General features: G+C 37.4%; 1 protein-coding gene across 3 annotated transcripts in view; it reads right to left on the reverse strand.

Moving 5' to 3' along the window:
* The window catches only part of HIBCH (3-hydroxyisobutyryl-CoA hydrolase), a 123,632-nt gene that overhangs the window by 93,988 nt on the left and 4,505 nt on the right, over positions 1-25,139 (reverse strand). For 2 of the 3 annotated variants that reach the window (XM_007494508.3, XM_007494507.3), the window contains exon 2: positions 14,455-14,497. The exons of the other annotated variant lie outside the window; for it this stretch is intronic. Coding sequence is in view for 1 of the 2 variants with exons in the window: in XM_007494507.3 (XP_007494569.1) it covers positions 14,455-14,497 (43 nt within the window). In the remaining variant the exon portion in view is untranslated. The remainder of the gene's footprint in view (positions 1-14,454; positions 14,498-25,139) is intronic. 3 annotated transcript variants of the gene reach the window in all.

The following is a 25,139-nucleotide window of genomic DNA, read 5'->3' on the forward strand; positions in this document are numbered from 1 at the left end:
AGTAGATTGAGAGGCAGGCCAGGCTTACCTAATCAACTGATTAGCAACGAGGAACCTCAGGAGAAGGAGCTCTTAGGAGCTCCTAGCCCGCAAAAAAAAACAGCTGAATACAACTAGGGAGCTAACTTAAAACCCATTTTTTTCTGTTTCCTGGCCTTTCTAGTCTTAAAAATTTAGTGGGCTTTGCTCAAGGAAGATAGCACATGGTCCTAGCGGTTTTAGCCTGAGGGCTAAAGAAGATTGCTGGGACCCACCCATATACTTTGTAAAAGAAGGAGAATTTACAATACAATAGGCCCTTAGCCTGTATAGGGTTGTAGACTAGGGAGCCACCTACTGTAAAAAAAAAAAAAAAACCCTGTGGAAAGTTTGTTGCTTTCCCTGCTCCCCCGTGCTTTGTGAAATTACAAAATATACATATAAAAATGAGTACTACATTCTTTGACAATTATATGGCAGCTGAAGAAGTAGGGGCATTGAGGAATGAAGGATACCTCCAAATTTTTATATTAATAGGTACTGTCATTTTTGTAATCCTCAATACTATATTTAGAGATGATAAAATAAGAAAAATTGAGGATAAAATGCAAGCCCAATTAGAAGATCTAAAAAGTCTCCTACAGGATCAATTGGCAAACAACCACTCTACCAGAAACAGACCTGTTTCTGAACCTTTGAATGAGGAAATTTCCTTCCCTGAAATAGAGATGGAAAACACCTTCCCTATAGCCCAGTTAACAGACTGCTTCTCTCGTGTAGTGCAAATCTTGTCTGAATTTAATCCCCAAAACCCTTCCCCTGCAATCCCAGTTTCTCATGTTCCTTCTCCTACAGGAAACCAACTTCCAATGCAAGAGAGATCTTGTCCTCCTAGAAAAACCTGTCCTTGTCAAACTGACCCACAGGTGCAAAATTCAACTAGAGGCCTGTTTCCTCTAAGAGAAGTACCTGAAATAGGATGAAATGGGGATGTGGTGACTTTAAGACATAGGATACCGTTTACTCCCCAAGAAATAAATGAATTTACACGAAATATCCCCACATATGAACAAGATCCTTTTCTAGTAACAAAAAAGATGGGAGACATATTTTTTCAGTATAATCCGTCTTACAAGGACGTTGAGAGCTTACTACAGGCTTTTTTAAGTGAACGTGAAAAAAATAAAATAATTGCTCATGTCAACAAAACCCGGGGGCGTAATGCAGCACATTGGCCATCTCAGGATCCCGAATGGGACTATAACAATCCTGATGATTATCTACAACTATACCGTTGTAGAGAGGCCATCCTCACGGCAATGAAGGAATGTGCAGACAGTACAGATAAGTGGATGGAACTGGAAAAAATTAAGCAAAAGGATGAAGAAACACCCTCCAGATTTATGGACAGAATTATCGAGTTTGGGGACAGATACTTAGATTGGGACTTAACTAAAGAGAGTAGTTTAAGACAAGTTAGGAGAATCTTTGTAAACAATTCTTGCAAAGCAATTAAAAATTATTTTAAAACACAATGCCCAAGATGGTCAGATATGGACCTTGAAGAATTGCAAAAAACAGCTATATATGTTTTAAAGGGAAACGAAGAAAAGGAGAAAGAAAATAATGATGACATGGAGGAAATGAAGAAAAAAATGAGATATTTAATAGATAGGATAACTAAATTAGAAAGTGGGCAGGATAATGAACCAACGACAATTGCCCCTCTCCAGAAATCCAATTATCAATCCATTACTTGCCACTTCTGTGAGAAGAAGGGCCACAAAATGATGGAATGTAGAACCTTTCTTAAGATGATTGGAAGGAATACACAGTTTAATAATAGCTTTAGAAATAATAACTATAATGAATATAGAAATAAGAACTTTAGAAACCAGAATTATAGAAATAGGAATTGGGAAATTAATGACAATGCTCAAATTGAAGAAAATTTTAATGATAATACTCAACAATATATGAGAAATGGCGCTCGTCCAAAAATTACTCAAGGTACTAATGACCCTCAGAGAGGTGCCCTTCAGGGGGGTGCCCAAGGAATATCCCAAACACAATGATGGTGTCCGGGGGGGGCTGGGGCACAGGAATCAGAGGATACAACCTTTGATTTCCCGGACCCTGATGTCCTACTACACGTTGTCCCTATCCACTGCCCTCCCCATACTAATGAACCCCATGTTACCTTAAAGGTGGGTAACACCTATTATGATTGTCTATTAGACACCGGAGCTTCCTGGTCTGTATTAAAGAGAACACATGATTTACAATGTTATTCTATTGGCTCAGAGAATGTAATGGGAGTATCAGGAATAACCCAAAGAGTTAAAAGACTTCCTCCTAGAATGGTGTCTGTAGGACCCCTAGAGGTACAACACTCCTTCCTTTTGATGCCTGACTCCCCTTTAAATTTGCTGGGGAGGGACCTTCTATGCAAACTCAGAGCCACAATAACCTGCTCCCCAGATGGCTCATTATCATTAGAAGTACCAGAGGAATCTTTAAAATTACTCCCTGTACTTCTCTCGGAAAACCAGGAGGCAAAAGAGCCTTCCATTTTTGAAATACCTAAAGATATACCGGAGTCTCTTTGGGCCACATCTTCTTCTGATGTAGGCTTACTTAAATCTGCTGTTCCTGTGCAGATAAAAACTAAATCTAGCCCACCTCCTTCTATCCCTCAGTATCCCCTCTCAAAGGAGGCAATTGAGGGTATTACACCAGTTATTAACTCATTAATAGAACAGGGAATAATAATCCCTTGCAAATCTGAATACAACACGCCCATCCTGCCAATTAAAAAACCAAAAAAAGGGCCCGATGGCAAGCACATCTATAGATTCGTACAGGATCTAAGGGCAGTGAATAATCATGTTATAAAGAGACACTCCGTAGTTTCTAACATACATACTATTATTTCATCTATTCCTAGCACAGCTACATACTTTACAGTAGTAGACTTGTGTTCAGCTTTCTTTTCCATACCAATACATGAAAACTCCAGGCATATTTTTGCTTTCACCTGGAAGGGCTCACAATATACCTGGTGTCGGCTGCCACAGGGTTATGTCGAAAGTCCGAGCTTATTTGAGCAAATTTTGAGCCAAGACACAGACAATATAACATTTAAAAATAGCAAATTAATCAAATATGTAGATGATCTACTCTTGGCTTCAACAGATGCAAAAACATGTCAAGAAGATAGCAAACACCTTCTTTTGGAATTGCACAAAAGAGGTCATAAGATCTCGAAGGACAAAGTTCAGTGGTGTCTCCCCAAAGTAGAATATTTGGGGTTCATTCTGACAGCTGGTGCCCACTCTATTTCTCCCAAGCGAATTGAGAATATTCAAAAATTGAGTGCTCCTACCACTAAAAAACACTTAAGAACAATTCTGGGAACAACAGGGTTTTGCAGACAATGGATTCCTTGCTATGGGGAAATTACTAAACCTCTTATAGCACTAACAAGGGATGTAGTCCCTGAACCCCTCAAATTAGAGCCTGAACACCTGTCAGCTCTATCAGAGCTAAAAAGGGCTATCTTATCTGCCCCTGCTCTAGGCATCCCAAATTACAACAAGCCATTTACTTTGTATGTACATGAGCGAAGAGGAGTAGCCTCAGGCGTTTTAACTCAGACTCTGGGGCCTTCTCAGCGTCCAGTTGCTTATTATTCAGCCCAGCTAGACCCAGTAGCAGCAGGAGCACCACCATGCCTTAGAGGAGTAGCTGCTACAGCCTTACTAGTAACAAAAACCGTTGATTTAGTATTGGGATGTCCATTAACAATAATGTGCCCACATGAGATTGAAGCATTATTGGTAAAACATAGAACACAGGCATTCTCGGATCAGAGAATTACAAGGTATGAAATAACCTTATTAAATAGTGAAAATATTACCTTGAAACGCTGTTCAACTCTTAACCCTGCCACCTTGCTTCCAGATTTACCCACTTCAGGAGAACCATTACATAACTGTGAAACATTAGTGTCCATGGCAGAAAAGCCTCGAGATAATCTCTTGGACACTCCCTTAGACAATGCAGATCTGATTTTATTTACCGATGGTTCCTCTTTTATGAGGGATGGCATACGTTACACTGGAGCTGCAATAGTCTCAGAATTTGCCACTGAATGGTCAGCTTCACTACCTTCTAACATTAGCGCTCAAGGAGCAGAGCTCATAGCTCTGAAGCATGCCTGTATAATTGCCAAGGATAAAAAGGCAACAATTTATATGGATTCTAGATATGCTTTCGGCATTTGTCACTCAGTCGGGATGCTATGGCTCCAAAGAGGATTTTTAACCTCAGCTGGAAAATCCATAGCTAATGCAGAAATTATTAATGAAGTTCTTTCTGCTCTCAAACTGCCTAAAGCCCTAGCTGTAGTTCATTGCTCTGCCCATACAGGTGGCTCTGACCCTGTCTCTAGAAGAAATGACCGAGCAGATGCCGCTGCAAAACTAGCAGCCATAGAAGGACCTGGATTAATTTTAACATTAACAACCACTGATAATTTAAATTTATCACTCTCCTATAATGAAAAGGAAGTGGAAAAATGGAAACAAAAATTTAAAGCAAAACAAATTAATGGAGTATGGGTGTCATCTGAAGGAAAACCCCTGCTCCCTAGAAGTTTCTATAACCAAATTTGCCAATCTATTCATAAAAATGGCCACTTTGGTACCCAGGGCATCGTGGACTCTGTTAAGAGAGTATGGATAGCCCCTGGTATAACTACCATAGCCTCTAAAGTGTGTTCATCCTGCCCTACCTGCCAGGCATATAACCAACATGCCTTTCGTGGTAAAGCCTTTGGTGGACGTCCTCTGGCTTACACACCTTTTGAGCACCTGCAGATAGATTTTATAACGATGCCAAAGGCTGGACAATATAAATTTTGTTTGGTCATAGTAGACCAACTGACCAGATGGCCAGAAGCATTTCCTACAGCCCGAGCCACAGCAGATTTTGTTGCTAAGGTGCTTTTAAAAGAAATTATTCCTCGCTTTGGCCTACCAGCACGTATTGACTCCGATAGAGGGAGTCATTTTACCGATTCTGTCTTAAATCAAATATATTCTTGCTTGGGGATAACTCCAAAATTCCATGTTCCATATCATCCCCAGAGTTCAGGCCAAGTTGAGAGGATGAACAAAGAACTTAAAACTATGATTGGAAAATTATGCACTGAGACCCATTTAAAATGGCCTGAAATTCTCCCTTTGGCCCTATTTTATCTTAGAAGCAGGCCTAGAGGAGACTTACATATTTCACCATTTGAGATGCTTTTTGGACATCCGCCTATACAGGCTAAGCCTTTCTCCCCGGCTTATACATCACTATTAGGGGGAGATATTACTATTGCTTCCTATATACAGGAGTTACAGCACAAACTGCGTGAGCTACATGAATCCGGAGCTGCAGTACAAGCTGGACCACTAGACTTTTCACTTCACGACCTGAACCCAGGAGACAACGTGTATATTAAGAATTTCAAGCGTACTGGAGCAACTGAACCTTCATGGGAAGGACCATTCCAAATATTGTTAACTACTCCAACATCTATAAAGGTTGGAGAAAAGGACTCTTGGATTCACTGTTCTCATGTAAAGAGAGCATCTTCTGTTGAGACTGATTGACTGTATCCTATACATGCATTGGAGATAACTACCCATTGACAAGTGGAACTGCTTTATTCTGCTTTTGACACACTGAATTCCTAAATTTAAATTTTTTTCCTTTTTTCCTTTTTTTTCTCTTTTCCTTATTTTATTATTATTATTATTTTTACATTATTTTATTCTTTCCCTTTTTCTCATTTCTATGTACTTTAGGTACATATGATCAATATTAATTTTATTCTACAATATTAGTTTAAATATATATACTTGCTATTATTATTAATATGCACCCAAACAGCTTTAGACTATGGGAACCTGCCATTTATTGATAATTGTTGTGGGACTATGATTAATGTTTGTGTCTGATTCTAGGAACGAGATCAAACAAGGAACACAGAGATAACCTGGATAATGCCAAAAGAGCTCACAGGTCTAAAAATCAAAAGACCAAACCAGGTAGGATTAATGCATTTCTAAGCCAATACTAAGGACTTGAACCTAGTGTGAGACTCGGGGTTGCGACACTTGACAGACGTTAAGATGTAGGCCTTCCCTGTATCCACACTCTTCGTGAAAGTACCTACAGACAAGTACCTAAGGTTGGCTACCATCCTGGCTCCATCCATCCCTGAGAACGAAGGTAAAATCAGACGAGGGAATAACACTTCCCTAGATATATTAAAAAAAAAATCTGGTCCTCTTTTTTCTCTCCTATAGTATGGCAACTTCCTGTAGCCTTGGCTGCAAATGGGGAAGTAAAATATACTGCATTCTGTCCTACAGACTTGTGGGATTAGAAATTACTTAACTGGACCCTAATACAGGGGCCTGTGAAAAAAAAATTTTTTTTATTCTTGCTTTCTTAAATTTTGTATACATAGATTTTTTTTTAATTTTGATACTGATTTTGAATTCTTCTTTAATATAAATATGCATATATAAAGGGTTTATATTTTTCCCTTAATTTTTTCCCTTTTTCTTCTTTTGATTTTGAATTTTGATTTTATTTTCATATTGTTTTGTTTTTCTTTTGAATTAACTCACACACCCCCACAACTAAAACTTGAATCCTCAGCTGGACTCAGTGTTTTTTCAACACTTTCTTCAGGGGGGATTGTATTTCATCAAATCCAAGATTTAAATTTTGTTCGAGAGAGAAATCTTCAGAGAAGAAGCTTGCTAACTAACTGAATCCAGAGAATGAACTGTTTGCAGAAAGATATCTAAACCTTTTCACTACAGGAAGATCCAGAATGAACCTTGGGGTGTGGTTGATTGAACATTTTTGAATGTACTTTCTTATGCCAAAGGGGACTGCCCCCTAATTGGCTTTTGTCAATGCGCCCAGCAAAACATTGGTTTGCTGTCCTTCTCTCTCCTCTATTTCCCTATATTTACAACTATTACAATTTTCCTCTTAGTGGGTAAAAAAATTTTTTGTATACACTTACAGTTAGAAATTTTTGGGGTGCAGTATGCTTATGTTTAGTGATCAATTGGGGAGACTAGTCTCCCAATCATCATCAGGGGGGATTGTGAATTTTAAAAGTCTCCATCTTGGTCTAGCACCCAAAAATTGTGCACACCCACACTACAGGGGCATGTGCTAGTCAATGACAAATCAGAAATAACTAACTGCCCACCTGGGCTGTCCTAAGCCAAGCTAGAGCCAACCATTGGCATTTGTGAGACACAGGAAGTGAGGTAGGGAACAGCCTCTGGAATTCGCGCACTTCCTGTGGAGAGAGCTAGAGGGGGTTGGTGTTAGGAGCTTGGAAAGGGAGGACGCCCGCAGACAGCTTTCCTTCAGAGCGGTCACGTGAGTTAAGGACTGATTCTTTCCACCTGGGCCCTTTGGGCCTAAAACTCTCTCTGCCTTGGTCAGAGGTTGAGTAGCCCCTTTCCCTTTTCTCTTCTCTCCTTCTCTCCCTCTCCCTTCTCTACTCCCAGTGTGATTAAACCTCCATAAACTCCATTCTGACTTGAGTGTTTCATTTTAGGAATTTCGTAAGTAAATTCCTTGGCGGCCATTGTTCAATATTACATAAATCCTGTAGCCACATTTGTAACCATTACAATATTATAATCTCTCCCAGAAGCCTAAAATTTCAACCATTACATATGAGAACTACTACCAGGAGCAAAAAGATATTAAGTGACTTTGCCAAGGGTCACAGGAGCAATATGTTTTGTATGCAGAAGTTAAACCCTGATTTTCCTGGCTTGACTAAGAAGAGACAGACTCTAAGTTCTACCCCAATCCCCTGCCCAACCTTTTCTAATCCTAAATGATAGAAAAGAAGAGTCTAATTGAGGACTATCCTAATGTCCTGAGAGACAATGGGGCACAAGGAGAGGAAGGTGGAGGGGAGGGAATAGAAGAGGAGAGGAGAAGAAGGCAACCTAAAAATATTTGATGTTATTCATTCTTTCCCCTGCCCCTATCCCCAAGCCCCATATGGTTTAGGCTAATTCTTTTCCTAAAAATCCAAGGAAGCTGACTCACTCTTTTTTTTCCCTACTTTTTTAAAATTTAAATTAATTTATTTAGTCAATTTGAAACATTATTTCTTGGTTACAAGAATATTTTTTCCCTCCCTCCCCTACCCCAACTCTTTCCATAGCTGATGGGCATTTTCAATGGGTATTACATGTGTCATTGATCAAAACCTATTTCCATGTTGTTGCTGTTTGCATTAGAATGTTCATTTAGAGTCCACATCCCCAATCATATCCCTTCGGCCCATGTATTCAAGCAGCTGTTTTTCTTCTGTGTTTCTGTTCCCACAGTTTTTCCTCTGAATGTAGAGTTTTTTCTCCAAGTTGTTCAGGAACACAGCATTGCCACTAATGGTGAAGTCCATTATATTCGATTATACCATAGTGTATCTGTTTCTGTGTACAATGTTCTCCTGGTTCTGTTCCTTTCACTCTGCATCAATTCCTGGAGGTCATTCCAGTTCACTTGGAATTTCTCCAGTTTATTATTCCTTTGAGCACTATAGTATTCCATCACCAATATTTACCACAATTTGTTCAGCCATTCCCCAATTGAAGGGCATCCCCTTGTTTTCCAATTTTTTGCCACCACAAAGAACGCAGCTATGAATATTCTTGTACAAGTCTTTTTCCTTATTATCTCTTTGGGGTACAATCCCAGCAGTGCTATGGCTGGCTCAAAGGGCAGGCAGTCTTATATTGCCCTTTGGGCATAGTTCCAGATTCCCCTCCAGAATGGTTGGATCAATTCACAACTCTGCTAGCAATGCATTAATGTCCCAACTTTGCCAAATCCCCTCCAGCACTCATTACTTTCTTTTGCTGTCATGTTAGCCAATCTGCTAAGTGTGAGGTGATACCTCAGAATTGTTTTGATTTGCATTTCTCTGATTATAAGAGATTTAGAACACTTTTTCATGTGTTTATCAATAGTTTTGATTTCTTTATCTGAAAATTGCCTATTCATGTCCCTTGCCCATTTATCAATTGGGAAATGGGTTAAATTTTTGTACAATTGGTTTAGCTCTTTATAAATCTGAGTAATTAGACCTTTGTCAGAGGTTTTTGTTATGAAGATTGTTTCCCAGTTTGTTATTTTCCTTCTAATTTTGGTTGCATTGGTTTTGTTTGTACAAAAACTTTTTAATTTGATGTAATCAAAATTATTGATTTTACATTTTGTGATTTTTTTTCTAGCTCTTACTTGGTTTTAAAGTCTTTCATTTCCCAAAGATCTGACAAGTATACTATTCTGTGTTCACCTAATTTACTTATAGTTTCCTTCTTTATATTCAAGTCATTCACCCATCCTGAGTTTATCTTTGTGTAGGGTGTGAGGTGTGGATCCAAACCTAATCTCTCTCACACTGTCTTCCAATTTTCCCAGAAGTTTTTATCAAATAGTGGATTGTTTGGGATCTTTGGGCTTATCATAGACTGTCTTGCTGAGGTCACTTACCCCAAGTCTATTCCTTTCTTTTTCTTTCTATTCTTGATCTTCCTTTCTGTCTCTTAGCCAGTACCAAATTGTTTTGATGACCACTGATTTATAGTATAGTTTGAGATCTGGGACTGCAAGGCCTCCTTCCTTCACATTTTTTTCATGATTTCCCTGGATATCCTTGATCTTTTGTTCTTCCAAATGAACTTTTGTTATGATTTTTTCTAATTCAGTAAAAAAGTTTTTTGGTAGTTCAATGGGTATAGCACTAAATAAGTAAATTAATTTGGGTAGGATTGTCATTTTTATTATGTTAGCTCATCCAACTGTATTTTCATAAAATCCAAGATTTAAATTTTTTGTTCAAGAAAGATCTTCAGGGAAGAAGATTGCTAACTCCTAAAATCTGGAGAACGAACTGTTTGCAGAAAGATGCCAAAAACCTTATGCTACATCAGGAAGATCCAGAATGAACCTTGGGGTGAGGCTGATTGAACTGAAGGTTGATTGAACATTTATTTTGAATGTACACTCTTATGCAAAAGGGGACTGCTCCCTAATTGGGTTTTGTCAATGAGCCCAGCAAAACATTGGTTTTGCTGTCTCTCTCTCTCTTCTATTTCCCTCTTATCTCCAACTATTGTTGTTTTCCTCTTAGAAGGTAAATTTTTGTATGCACTTGCAGTTAGAAAATTTAGGGGTACAGGATGATTATGTTTAGTGATCAATTGGAGAGACTAGTCCCCCAATCATCATCAGGGGGGATTGTGAATTTTAGACTTCCTCCATTTTGCTTAGTCTAGCACCCAGGAATGTACACACCCACACCACAATGGCATGTGCTAGCAAGTGACAAATCAGAAACAACTGACTGTCCCCTGGGCTGTCCTAAGCCAAGCTTAAGCCACCATTGGCACATGTGAGACATGGGAAGTGATGTAGCAAATTGCCTTTGTATTTCACATCACTTCCTGTGGGGAGAGCCTGGGCACCAGTAAACCCTGGAACTTGAGCCTGGAGGAGCTCCTCAGATGGCTTCCTTGAGACAATCACAGGGTAAGTGATAAGACTGACTCCCCTTTCCCTTGGCTCTCTGGGGAGGCCCCCTTAGCCAAGGCCTTTGAACTCCTGCCTGGCTCAGCCTGAACTAGAGAAGTTTAAATGAACTCTTTTTCCTCTCTCTCTCTCTCATTCTTAATTTCTTCCTCCTATTGTAAATAAACCACCATAAAATTCCATTCTGACTTGAGTGTTTCATTGGGATTTAGAAATTAAATCCCTGCCAACCAACTAAAATTATATTCAGTCTCAACCCTAAATTTAACCTTAACACTACCCATGAGCAATCAATGTTTTTCCAATTGTTTATATCTAGTTTTAATTGTGAGGAGAGTGTTTTATAGTTGTGTTCATATAGTTCCTGTGTTTGTCTCGGCAGATAGATTGTCTAGGGTGATTTTATTTTATATTGTCTAGGGTGATTTTAAATGGAATTTCTCTTTCTAATTCTTGCTGCTGAGATGTGTTGGAGATATATAGAAATGCTGATGACTTATGTGGGTTTATTTTGTATCCTGCAACTTTGCTAAAGTCACTGATTATTTTGACTAGTTTTTTGGTTGATTCTCTGGGATTCTTTAAGTAGACCATAATATCATCTGCAAAGAGTGATAGCTTGGTCTCCTCGTTGCCTATTTTAATACTTTCAATTTTTGTTTTTCTCTAATTGCTACAGCTAGTGTTTCTAGTACAATGTTAAATAATAGAGGTGATAATGGGCATCTTGTTTCACTCCTGATCTTATTGGGAAGGCTTCTAGTTTATCCCCATTGCAGATGACTGACTCACTCTTGATTGGCCCCAAATCATAAGTCAACAAGCATTTATTCAGTGATATTCAGTGACTACTATGTGCCAGGCAGAGTAATAAGCTCTGGAAACAGAATAAAAAAGGCAAAGTCAATTCCTGATCTCAAGGAGCTCACATTCCAATGACAGAGACAAGAAAAAAATAACTATATTCAGACAAGATATGTATAGGATATATTATTAGAGATCATTTCAGAGGGAAGGCATTCAACAGTAAGGGGAACTTATGCCAAAAGATGGGATTTTAGTTAATACCTGAAGGAGGCCAGGAGGAAGAGATGAGTAAAGAGAAAGTCCCACACCTGAGAGGAAGAGATAAGTAAAGAGAAAGTCCCACACCTGGGAGACAACCAGAAAAAATGCAGTCAGAGAATATCTGGTGTGATGAAGAAGCCAGTATCACTGAATCAAGGAATAAATGGAAGAGAGTAAGATGAAAAAGAATGCTATCCACCTCCAGAGAAAGAACTGTTAATATTAGAAAGCAGATGAAAGTATAGGATTTTTCACTTGTTTGCTTGGGTATATGTTTTGGGGTTTTGTTTTTATAAGATTATTCACTTACAAAAATGAACCTGCCAATGCCAGGAGTGGGGAGAGAGGAAGGGAGAGAGATAATTCAGATCATATAACTTTAGAAAACTTATGTGGAAATTTGTTATTACATATAATTGGTTAAAATGTATATTTTTTAAAAGAGCATTTTGTATTTGATCCTGACAACAGTAGGGAGTCACTAGGATTTACTGAATAGGTCTGACATGATCAGACCAACACTTCAAAAGGAAAATCATTTTGTGAATGTGAATGGAGGATGGATTGGAGTGGGGAAAAATTTAAAGACAGGTAGGCCCACCTACAGTAGGCTATTGCAATAGTCCATGTTTACACTACCATGTGAAGTGATAAGAGTTTGTACTGGAGTAGTGGCAGTGTTATAGGAGAGAAGGGGCATACTTTGAGAAATGGTACAAATATGAAATCTACAAGCCTTAGCAACCACTTGAATATGGGGAGAGAGAAAAGGAATCTGGGATGACTTCTATGTTATAAGCCTGAGGGCCTGGAAGGATGGTATCACCCTCTACAGAAAGAGAAAAGAAAGGGGGAGGATTTACAGGGAAGGTCAACAAGTTTTGCTTTGGACATGATTGAGTTTGAGGTTATCTACTAGACATCCAGTCTGAGATATCTGAAAGGCCACTGGAGATACAAGATTGGAGGTCAGAAGAGTTTGGGGCAAGCTAGGTAGACTTTAGAATCATCAGCAGAGAGATGGTAATTAAATCCATGGGAGCTGATGAGATCATCAAGTGAAGGAGTACTAGGGAGAAAAGGACCTAGAATCAAACCCTGAGGGTCAACTACAGTTAAAGGGTGTGATCTGGAATCCAACAAAGGAAACTGAGTAGTCTGATAGGCAGGAGGAAAATCAGGACAGAATGATGTCCCAAAAACCTAGAAAGAAAAAAAATAGCAAGGAGGAAAAGGTGAGCAACAGTGTCCAAGGCTGCAGAGAAGTCAAGGAGAATGAGGACTGAGAAAAGGCCACTGGACTGGGCTACTAAGAGATCATTTGTCACTTTGGAGGCAGCAGCTTTAGTGGAATGATTCACCCAAGAAGAGGGTCCTGTTTTCCACAAGTGAATCTTAATCTTGTAAGCAGCAAAACTTGGTGGAATTTGACTCATAACTAGAAAATGGTAATAGAAACGTATATATTTATTTCATATGGAATATATTAAACAAAAAGTAATAGTGAAAGTAAAATTGTACATGAGTAAGATACACTCTTTTTAGGAAATCTACTAATCAAATAGAGTACCTGAATAAGAGATTAACCAAGGAGTAAAAAACTGATACATTGGTAAGAGAATACTAAAGACAATCAAGCAGAAAGAATGATGATTTCGAGAAACACATCATAAACCACATGATATAGCAGTGATCAGGATTCAACTATTTGAATATCTGTTTGAGTTCTGTTAAAAAACTGCTAAATTCCTTACTTGCCTCAATGATGATTTCATTTTCCAAAATATGAAAAGAATGAAGGGAATTGCTTTTCTGGATGGATTCTAATAAGGAGAAATGGTCACCAAAGTAGACAGGAAAAGGACTATTGGGAAGAAATAACCACGCTATCACAGAATACAATAGGCGGAATAACAGATTTCAAAGAGTTCAGAGAAAATGCAGATAGAATGGTTTCTAGAAGAATATGCTTCCAAGAACAATATCTCAGATGACATGAATACATTTTTTATAAGAAAGAAGGAGCTTTCTAAAGAGAATGAGGTAAATTGACCAAATAAAATAAAAAAATAAAGAGAATGAGGTAAATGCAGATATATTAACCAATTTTAGATTTTAAAGCAGTATATAATTCTAAATTATAATCAAAACAGCTTATCTTTAATGCAATAAGGTATGCATGGTACTTTAGATACCTTATTTCACACTTTTATGCTTAGGGTTTGAGACTGAATTTGATACCAAATTACATTTTTTTTTCATAAAGTATAAATGGCACCAAAGGTGAACACTTAGCCAGAAATTCTGACAGCATGACTATAGCATTCAGCAACCAGAAGACACTCAATAAATATTACTGTGAATTTTGTCAGTTAACTACCATATAAGCAACCAAAAACCACCAATCAAGATACTTTTTACTATATAGAACTGCCTACAAACTAGACAGTTTTGCTTCTAGAGTTTACTTCATCAGGAATGTTTCATGCAAGATAAACTTAATCATACAAGTCCTACTGTTATCCTCTTCCTAAAAATAGTATTGGGCTTGAAAATTTTTTCTATGGAAGGACAAAATTACCTTTTGCACATTAAATAAATGCTGTTTAGGAGCTAAAACAAAACAAAATCCACATAACAGAAAATAAAGAAAAAATTGAGATCAAAAACTTTAACAGGTCACCATTCTTCTTTCTCTAAGATAGCCCACTACTAAAAACAATATACATACATTTTATAATGGGGGGTTTTTAAGGCAATACTTACTAAATGCTGCAGTATGATTTGTGTCCTTTTGAATGAATTGAACCTGAAACACAAAATATTATTAATAATAAACACTGTTCATTATAGTTTTATTTAAATGGTACTTACTTTATCCTACAAATTCTTTTCTCTTGTCTCCAGCACAGAATAAAACTTTGTGATCTAAAAATATATTCAGCTCTCAAACAAAACCTCATGATAAAAATTCTCGTTATGGAAATGTGTTGAAAAAGTATTTTCGTTCATGAGACAATCCTAGACCATTAACAGTTTTACTATTTGTACCAGTGTAGAATAGCAAAAAGAACATTGGCTCTAAAGTCAGAAGACCTGGGTTCAAATATCACCTCTGATGCTTACTATCACTGGGACCTTGGGAAAGTCCAAACCTCCCAGAGGCTCAGTTTCCTCATATGTAAAATGAGGGGACTGGAATAGATGGTCTTGAAGGTCATTTAAAGCCTTAGATCTTAGATAATGTTAAGACAAGGAAAGTACATACCTAATATGCAAGTGCATGAAGAGTTATTGCAACAGTAGTATGAACAGAGTATGAGGAGTATGAGTAGATATGAGTAATTCATTTCAAGGGCTATTGATTCCTGTGTATCTTTTTGGCTAAAAAATGTACTTATCACCCATAAATAAATATTTTTAAAATTATGATATAATTATTTATGATTTTTCCTTCTACCTTTAACTCAGCAAATAATTTCCAGACTTGGGAGAGGAGAAAATCAATTCCCTCTCCAGATTCTCTGTTGTCTTTTGCAATCCATTGCAGCTTTAAGGCTACACAGTATATAGGGTATACAAACTGGAAAGAGCACAGTTTATGGTTGGTAGAACCCTGCTCTTCTGAATCCTGTCTCTGACACATTCTAGCACAGAGGTCAGAAACATATCCTTCAACTTTGCTGAGCTTCAATTTCTGCAGCTGAAACGCGGGGAGAGTAATAGCTATGGTACCTGACCTTCTGAGCTGCCATGAAAAAATCAAAGATATATATATCTTTTTTATATTTATATATTTTTATTTCTATATATTACATATAATATTATGTATTATATATATATATATCAGCTTTGTTAACATGAATGCCAAACAAATAAATGTCAACTATAAAAATATTATCTGTCAGCTTGAATTTCATACCTTTTCAATTCTTACATTGATAATAAGGTATTTCCAATGCTGCTTTGGAAAAAAAAGTCTGAAATCAGACTGGGACAAACTTGAAGGTTAAAAGAAAAAATAAAAAGCCTACTCTTACACGATCTTAAGAAATTTGGATCACAGTATCTAACAACCTACCATGTGAATTTTTTTAAAATACAAATATTTTCCCAAAAATTGTATAATTTATTTCTCTGAAACTAGGCCATTAATTAGGCTTAGAGCTTGAACTTTGAAAAATTGTGAAACTGAGCTATTTCTTGTTTGCCAAAACTTTGCGAGGCAAAAAAACTAACAAATTAATACCATTCCATTCATTAAACACACAGGGGAGTAGATGGGTGGCTCAGTGACACCTAAAAGTAGACCTAAAGACAGGTGTGACCCTGACCAAGTCATTTAACTCCTACTGCTTAGCCCTACCTGCTCTTCTGCCTAGGAACCAATACACAGTATTAATTCCAAAAAAAAGAAGATAAGGATTTAAAAAAGACAAAAACAAAAGCAGAAGTTGGTTCAAGTTAGCATATTCTAAATTAGACACATGGATGGGTAAATATAAAATGCAAGTTCCTTGAGGGCAGAAATTGCTTTTCACTTTTATCTCTGTATTCCTAGCACCTGGCACTATGTTTTCCAATGGATTTGATGAAGTTTATTGCATTAAAAAAGAATTTTGCCAGAATAGTTTTTTTAAACTCTTACTTTGTCTTACTAACAATGAGGGGTGGGGGGGGAGGGAAGCAAGGGCTAAGCAGAGTTAAATTACTAGCCCAGAGCCACACAGTGAGGAAATATATATGAGGCCAGATTTGGAACAAGGACCTCCCGACTGCACTGTGCCATCTACCTGTCCCAGAAGACAGTCATTAAAAAGTTATGAAGACATTTTTTTTGGCCTCGTTTTGAAAAAGGAAAAAACTTTTTCTGCATTGAAAAACAACAGACAAAATTTTGGCTTAGAAGGGTCCCTTTACATGTAGAAATTCATATCCTTAAATATTTGTATATCTCATTAGACTAGTGTTATTTTCATAAATTACAGTATTGTATAAGCTACAAAATTTAATGGTGCATATATGCTAATATTAAATGAAATCAGTGGAGGGCAGTATATTCCTAACCAATAAGGAAATGTGTCTATATTTCTAACAAGTACTAATATATATCCATACCTATACTGTCTCCCATTCCTAAATAGGCTATGCCCAAAAAGTTATTTTCTAAGTCAAATGTTTGGAACTGATTTTTCCATTGAAACAACACTATTTACAGTCATACTTTGCATGTTTCACATAATCAAGAACAGGCCTTTGCACATTAAATGTTTGTTGAAGTAACAAAGGAATAAGGTTTCCAAGCCAGCTCAGAAAATATTATTTAATCATTAATATACATGAAAAAGGGCTCTATGTAAACTGGCCATCAGGCTCTTTGTATCCGGACTCCCTGCCTTTTACTGGCTTTCCCTCATGCCTTGAAATTCACTCCTTCCTCACCCCGTCTTGTGAGCTTCCTTCAAAACTCAGCTCAAATCACACTACTAGCAACTTCCCTCTGAGATTACTTTCCATTTACACCATATATAAATTGGATGTTCATAGTTTTTTCTATGTTGTGTTGTCCATTCCCATTTGAATGTCAGCTTCTTGACATTCTTTTTAATGACAGTCCTTAACAAGAACTGTTTCTGTCTTTCTTGGGATCCCTAATACTAAGCACATGTCTGAAAAATAATAAGCATTTAATAAATATTAATTTACAGACAGACCACTTAATCTCTCTGGGCCTCAGCCTTCTTATCTACAAAAGTAGAGTAGGGACCTCGTAGGCCCCTTTCAGCTCTAAAACTGATCCTATAAAATTTTTTGTGTGTCCCTGCCACAACAATCCAGTCTCTAGAATAACAAAGCAGCCGTTATAATCAAATTCAAACAGACTTTTATTATGTATTAGGTGAGGACAAGGGATACAAAAACAGCTCAAGGAGCATATTGCCTTCTTCTTAAATGGATGTCACACACAAAGAGAAGCAAATATAATTTCAGGAGTGGGCAAGCACTCACAAAAGAGAAAATCTTGAGGGGAAATGACTCCTGAGATCATCCTTTTTAAAGGAAGGCAGGGATTGAAATACTACCAAGAGACTAAAGAGAACTGCAAATATGACTGAATCTGGTTGTTGGGTCACTAAAAACACATAGCATTTTCCATGAGAACTGGGATTCATTAAAGGCAATAGGAAAGACAAAAATCAAACTGCATAGGATTGTGTCTATCATTCAGTCATTTTTAGTAATGTCCATGTCCAACTCTTGGTGACCACATTTGAGGTCTTCTTGGCAAAGATACTAGAGTGATTTGCCATTTCCTTCTCTAGCTCATTGTACAGATGAGGAAACTGAAGCAAAAAGGGTTAGGTAATTTGCCCAGGGTCATATAGCTACTTTCAGAGTCGATTTGAATTCAGGAAGAGAAATCTTCCTGACTCCATGCCTGGCACTCTATCCACTGTCCCATCTAGCTGCCTTGGTTGAGCAATTAGAAGTGACAAAGAGAGATGGGCTGATAACTAGAGAAAATAGGGCATAAGATCATAGATCTAGAGCTGGATGGAGCTTCAAAAGTCACTTAGTCCAAACTCCTTATTTTACGTATCAAGGAAACAGATGCCCAAGGAGATTAACAGAGTCAAAGGAACATTTATCAGGCTTGAGAAGGCCTAAATAAATCTCTAAGAAAGAAAGAAAGAAAACTCTGGAGCAGAGTTGTGGTAGAGAGAGAAGGGAAATTGGGTCAAAGATGAGAAATACAGATACCTTTCCAAAGTCTATTTAATCTGTAACACACCTGAAGGACCATCATGTTCCTGTGACCAGTATGACGGCTGGTGACAATGTTTACAAATTTTGAAGAATTCAAGGAGGGCTGATCAATATAATGTAGGCTAGTATTAATCTTCTCAGTGAAATATGATGTTAAGTCATTTGCCACAGTGTTAGCATGTAGCAGTACACTGAATGAGGGAAGAGAAAGATGTGGAGCCATCCCTACCACGTGGGTGAAATTATTTCATCCAGAGAAATCAACATGAATTCTAAAATCCTAAGAACAATAGTAAGAGATAGAGGAGAAGAGGAAGACCATGAGTCTAGGTCCCAGACTCATTAAGAATATTGTAAGAGTGGTCAGCAGAGGACAGTAACAAGAGTGAGACAGAGGTCCAATTTACCTGGGAATTGTCTCTCCTCTGTTTTTTGATAAGAAACGCTATGCCCCGCATTTTGCCAGAAGGGCCAGGCAAAGAAAAGGCTCTAAAATGAGGGGCTCAGTTAGCTGAGGTTTCAAAGTTGCTCATTTTGTACTAATGATTTCAGAATTTTAATTTGCTAATTTGAGGCAAAGGTACTGTATATTCTAAAAGTTGTATTTTCTATTGAAGTTGCCACTTCAAACTACTTTAAGTAACTAAAGTTATGTGAACTTTTATAATCTGATTTTACACCATTTACAGGGTTTGATTATATTTTTGTTCAAGGGAGAGAACAAAAACACCAAATTCTATGTCTTCTAGTTGTATAATTTTGGTTCATTTAACTTGTAAGTCTGTCTCTTTAGCTATAAAATGAGAGCACCTGCCTTTTATCACAGAATACAAAAATTAACCTGACATGCATGTTAAAGTGCTTTGGAAAATATTAAGTACAACACAAATATACCAGAACATTATAATTAAGGTTTTTTTTAAAAGGATTTTAAAAGGAAAATGCAAAACCTAAACTTCAGAATTTCTTCTTATTATGTTTGTGGTCTAAGGTTTGCTTCTCATACACATACTGGTTGTATGCCCCTGTGCAAGTCATTTAACATTTCACTACTTTAGGTGGCTAAGACTAAGTTGCAGAGAGATTAGTAACCTTCATTAGTAGAGGGAGTTTCTTCACTTGGGAATTCCTTAAATCAATGAAATCACAAGCCTAAGCCCTATCCTTATCTCTGTCCCCCAGAAAGAAATTGAGTTTTTCAACATGACTTAAATGACAGACTCACTGAATCCAAAGAGGCCAATACTTGACTAGGGAATCTTATAAACTATATTTCTAGATTATTTTTAAAGTCCCAAAAATTTAAGTAAAAATCCATCCTAAATGATAAAATAGTCAGCATTTATAAAAGGTATAAGTTTGTAAGTTATGTTATATATATATATATATATATATATATATATATATAAGGTACTATAAGTACCAGTATCATTATCTCCATTTTATTGACAATCAACTAAGTTTCAGAGACAGTAAGTGGCTTGCCCAGGCCTATGTAACTAGTAAATGTCAGAAGTGAGATATAGACCTGGATCTTCCTGACTCCAAGGTTAGCAATCTATCCATCAATCCATGCTGCTACCCCATTACAATCACATAACAAGAAGCTGAGCCTTTTTTTCTTTTTCTCTCCCACCTCACCCCATCCCAAAAGGGCAGAGAAAGGAGGAAGAACAAATGTTCTTTCAGTGAATCTATAAATTCAGGTAATGTAAAAAGGGAACCAGCAGGAATTGCTGAAAGAATGACAAGGAAAAAGGAAGTCAATTCTGAAAAATGGCAGACATAAGTAAAGGCACAAGCCAGCCAGAAACAACTTAAAAACTGGCATCAAGAAGTACCAAAGGCAGTGGCAGCAGCAAAGGTCAAATCAAAACTGCAGCGACTAGGACAGCACCTATTGGTGTAAGCCTTTTTCAAGGAACATGAGATGTAAGGAATGGACTTGTAAGTTCAGCATGAGAGGAATGCTGCCTATAAGCCTTTTCTTGTAAAAAAAAAAAATTTGCTTCAAGTCCAATTCCTTAATAGACTTGCAGAAGAATAAATGTCTTGTAGAAGAAAAGTAAACACCCCATCCCTCAAAATCAAGATTAAAATAAGTTAAATTTAGATGTTTTTAGGGGAAACCCTGAAAAGTATGTTTATTGAAAAGTCCCATGATAGGAACTGAGGCAGCTAGGTGGTGCTGTGGATCAAGTGTTGAACTTGGAGTTAGGATGATCTGAGTTCAAATGTGGTCCGATACTTACTTAGACATATAACCCTGAGCAAGCCACATAACCTGTCTTACTAAGCTTCCTTAACTATAAAATGGAGGCAACTATAGCACCTATAATTGTTGTGATGATAAAATGAGATATTTGTAAAGCACTTAGCATAGTGCTTGGCACAGAGTAGGTACTAAATCAATGCTTGTTCCCTCCTTTCTTTGTGAGTTCAAAGCCCTTTGGGTCACAGGTTTCAATCATTTCAGCTCACATTTATACATCTCTTTAAGAACTGCAAAGTATTCTGCTCACAACACTGTGGGTTAGGGAGCAGAAAAATTATTAACCCCATTTTATAGATGATGAAACTGAAGTTCCAAGAGACTGAGTGATTTGCCCATCGACTCACTCTTCTTTTCTAGTCTGATTCACCCTCATAACTTTAATTAACTAAGTAACTAAATCTCACTGAATAAGGGTAAAGCAAGATCCTAATAATACTGAATTCTGAGCTACATCATATCCCATATGACATATTGTTATTACAAGATGCCTGTATATTGTTGTTCAGTCATTTTGTTTGTGTCTGATTCTTCGTGATCCCATCTTGGGTTTTCTTAGCAATGTTAAGGGTAAAATTAGGGTTGTTGACTGAATATATTATTTTAGTGGTCGCCAGGGATTTAAATTCCATCCCAATAAAATTCTCAAGTCGGTTTGGGATTTTTATGGTGGTTTAATTACAACAGTAGGAAGAAATTAAGAAGGAGAAGAGGGTAAGGATAGGAGATTTTTTCCAGCCTAGAGTAAGTCAAAGGGAGGCCTCAGCTAAGGGGCCTTTTCAGAAGATTAAATCTAGCTTGGCTTCCAGACACAAGGTCTCCTCTGAGATGAGGGGCTTCCTCAGAGGATAGTGCCTTTTCAGGAGGTCAAGGAAAGGAGGAATCAGCAGCCTTACCACTCACCAAGGTCACTCAGGGAAGACACCTCACCTAAACCACACTACAGAACCAAAACCCGCAAGCACGCCAAAACACCACTCAGAGCTCCCAACGTCACTTCCTGTGTCTCACATGTACCAATGGTAGCTTAAGCTTGGCTTAGGGCAGCCCAGGGGGTCTGTCAGTTGTTTCAGATTTGTCACTTGCTAGCACATGTCGGTCATAGGCCAGCCTCCTCACAGTTAATCCTTAAGTGGAGGTGTATACATTCCTGGTTGCTAGAATTCGAAAGACTAAGCAGGGTGGAGTAAAACTAAAATTCACAGCAAACATACCAGAATAGCTTCTCATTTCCTTCTCTAGTTCATTTTAGGGTCACATTGCTAGTAAGATTCTGAGGCCAGATTCAGACTCAAAATAATGAGTCTTCCTGACTCCAGGCCAGGCACTCCACTGTACCACCTTGCTGCCCCACCAATATATGATATGACTTTAAAAAAAAAAAACTTGTTTAACTACGTAAACCCACATTTTGTTCCAAACTGTATGGAAATAAGGGTCTGATCCCTTTAAAAATTTGATTTTTATCATCATCTAGGGGGAAAATAGATCCAAGTAAGGTAAGTAGGAATACTAAAGTAGACAATGCTGTAGAAATTTTCCAAAAACAAATATCAAGACACAATGCTTTGACAAAGAATTTTATTATTTGAGCCCACTGCCACAATTGTCCATCCCTTTATATAACTGCATATACAATAGTATTTATGGGTAAATACTGCAAAAGTCACATATTCCAAGTATACCTGCAAGAGTTTGTAAAAGTAATCTTCATGTTTCTTCAATCACTTCACCATTCTATCATCCCTAAATATTTTATCAAGTATATCATTTCTTCATAATTTGTTTCATTTATTTGCTAAAATAAAATTTGGGGCATTTTGATGGTTTATGAGGCCAATAGTCCAGAAAATGAAACTGAAATTCTAAAATTTTCAGAAGGCTTGTACCTCCTATTTAAAGAGCAGTTCAGGAGCCTCTACAGAACATACCAAGGCTGAATGCCAGATGGCAGCAGAGAGCTAAAAGTATCCTCAAACTTGGAGCTTAAGACCAACAGTGTACGTAGTACAAAAAGATTTGAAAAAGGGAAAATGTGGAAGAATTTATATCAATAAAACTTAAGAGGTTTTGGACCCATTTGAGTAAAGGACAATAACTAGTCTTGAAATCACAGAAATGTGACAAAACCCTTCTTGAATCTCTCTTGAGATGAAATAATCCCTTCTTCCTCTACTTCTCATGTTCATAGGTACTAAGTAACATTTGAACTTAGAAGTTGTTTCCTGATGCTTGTTCATTTTGTTTATATTTATTGGTAAATAGGAAACTAACTGAACTGCCCCAAATTTTATTCTTCAACAATTATATTTTGATTTTAGTAAAAAGACAAATTACTCTAAATACATATTTATATATATTATAATATATAATAATAAAAGTAGGTTCCTCACTTGTTTATACATTGTCTCCTGAAGTAGCTATTATATAATATATATTATTATATATAATAGTTCTTTGTGTAGAAGATAGATTTTAGCTAAGATATGAAGGAAGTCAGGAGGCAAAGAGAGTAAGGGTGAGAATTCTGTAAGGATGAATAAAGAAAAAATGCAAGACTTGAAAAACAACCAAGGAAAAATGTACAAGTGAGGAGTTGGAGTATCTTGTGTGAGAAACTGGGAAAAGTGTCAATGAATTGCATTGATGGGGTCAGGGAGAGGGGTTAATGTTTAATAAGACTGGAAAGGTAGGAAAGCTTATGAAGGCTCTGAAGGCCAAAGACAGTGTTTCATATGTAATCCTAGATATGACAGAGCCATTAGAATTTATGAAATAGAAGGGTAACATAGTCAAACCTGTGCTTTAAGAAGCTCAATCTGACTGTTAAGTAGAGAGTGAGCCAGAGTGGGTAGAGACTTGAGGAAGGATGATTAAACCAAAGGCAACTGCAATAGTTGAGGCATGTGTAGTGATGAAGGCCTACATCAGGATGCCAAAGGAAAAATGTATCTAAGAGATGTTATAAAAGAATAAACAGGTCTTGGTCACTGACTGGATGAAGGAAGTGAGAATGAAGAGTTAAGGATGACAACTGGGTCTTGAGCTTGATTGACAGGAAAGGATAGACAGAAAAAGGAGACTGTTTGGAGGAAATGATGAGTTCAGTTTTGCCCCTGTTGAGTTTAAATGTCTACATCCAGTTTAATATGTCCAATATTCAGCTAGAGATGTAAGTCTAGAGGTCAGGAAAAAGATTAGGGCTGGATAAGTAGATCTGAGAATCATAAGTCTAGAGATCATAATTGAATCTATAGGAGATGATTACATGTAATCACCAGGCAAAATGGTATAAGAGGGAAAAAGAGACCCATGCCTGGGCTTTGGGAGACACCACCACGAACAGAAGTGATCAGGATAATCTAGCAAAAGAGGCTGAGGAATCAGTCAGGTAGGAAAACGAAGATAAAGGGCTGTCACAGAAACCCAGAGAGAAGAGAGTATTGAGAAGATACAATTGACAGCATCAAAGAAGGCAAAGAGGTCAAAAAGGTTGAGGAATGGGTAAAAGCTGCTATTAGATATGGAAATTAAGAGATCACTGGTAACTTTGGAGAGGTTCCAGTTGAATGCTATAAATAAAAATTAATCTAGAGGTTTATTGCTAGATTTATAAACTTTTATTTGTAACGAGAAAGGAAGATACATAAAAGAGATTTATAGTTTTTCTAACTTTAGGTAAAGATCCAATCCCCAATTACAACCAGCTAGCCCCTTGCCAGAGAGCAAGAGATAAGGTAAGAGCCCAGAGAAAAATACAGCAGAGACAGGTACCAAAGGCAAGGGAGTCATTCCCTACAAGCTAGCTTTTCAAATCTATATGCCTCCTCCCTTTCTTAGCCAATGGCTTTCAAACAGCAATGCTTGTCTGCCCTGGGTTCCTGTGGTGACGCCAGGACATCTGATCCTGAGACACTACATATGACTCTGAGATTCCTATGTCCCACACTGGCATGCTGTGGAATAAAGGTATTTTACTTCACACAATCATAAGGTCAGAAGCCAAACTGTAGAGAGTTAAGAAAGTGAGTAAAAAGGAAATGTAGGAACTAGTTAAGAGGGTGTTGTGAAGGAGTTTAATAACAAAAAGGAAACGAGATATGGGTTCTCTAGCAAGTGGAGCTGGAAAGATCAAGTGAGAATTGCTCACCTGGAAACAGCCATTATAGGTGATGGCAAACTATTTAGGCACCATTTAAAGATCACACAGAACTTGTCCTGAAAGCCCTTGTAAGTAACAAATGTCATTGCACCTTTTTTTGCCATGCACACACACACACACACACACACACACACACACACACACACACACAAATACACAACTATGTGTTCAACACTAGAGATAATGAAATATAAAATATGGTTCCTGCCCTCAAAGTTACAGTTTACAAAGTTACAGTTGGGGAAATAA

This window comes from Monodelphis domestica, chromosome 4 (genome assembly GCF_027887165.1).
Source record: "Monodelphis domestica isolate mMonDom1 chromosome 4, mMonDom1.pri, whole genome shotgun sequence".
NCBI classification, from domain to species: domain Eukaryota; kingdom Metazoa; phylum Chordata; class Mammalia; order Didelphimorphia; family Didelphidae; genus Monodelphis; species Monodelphis domestica.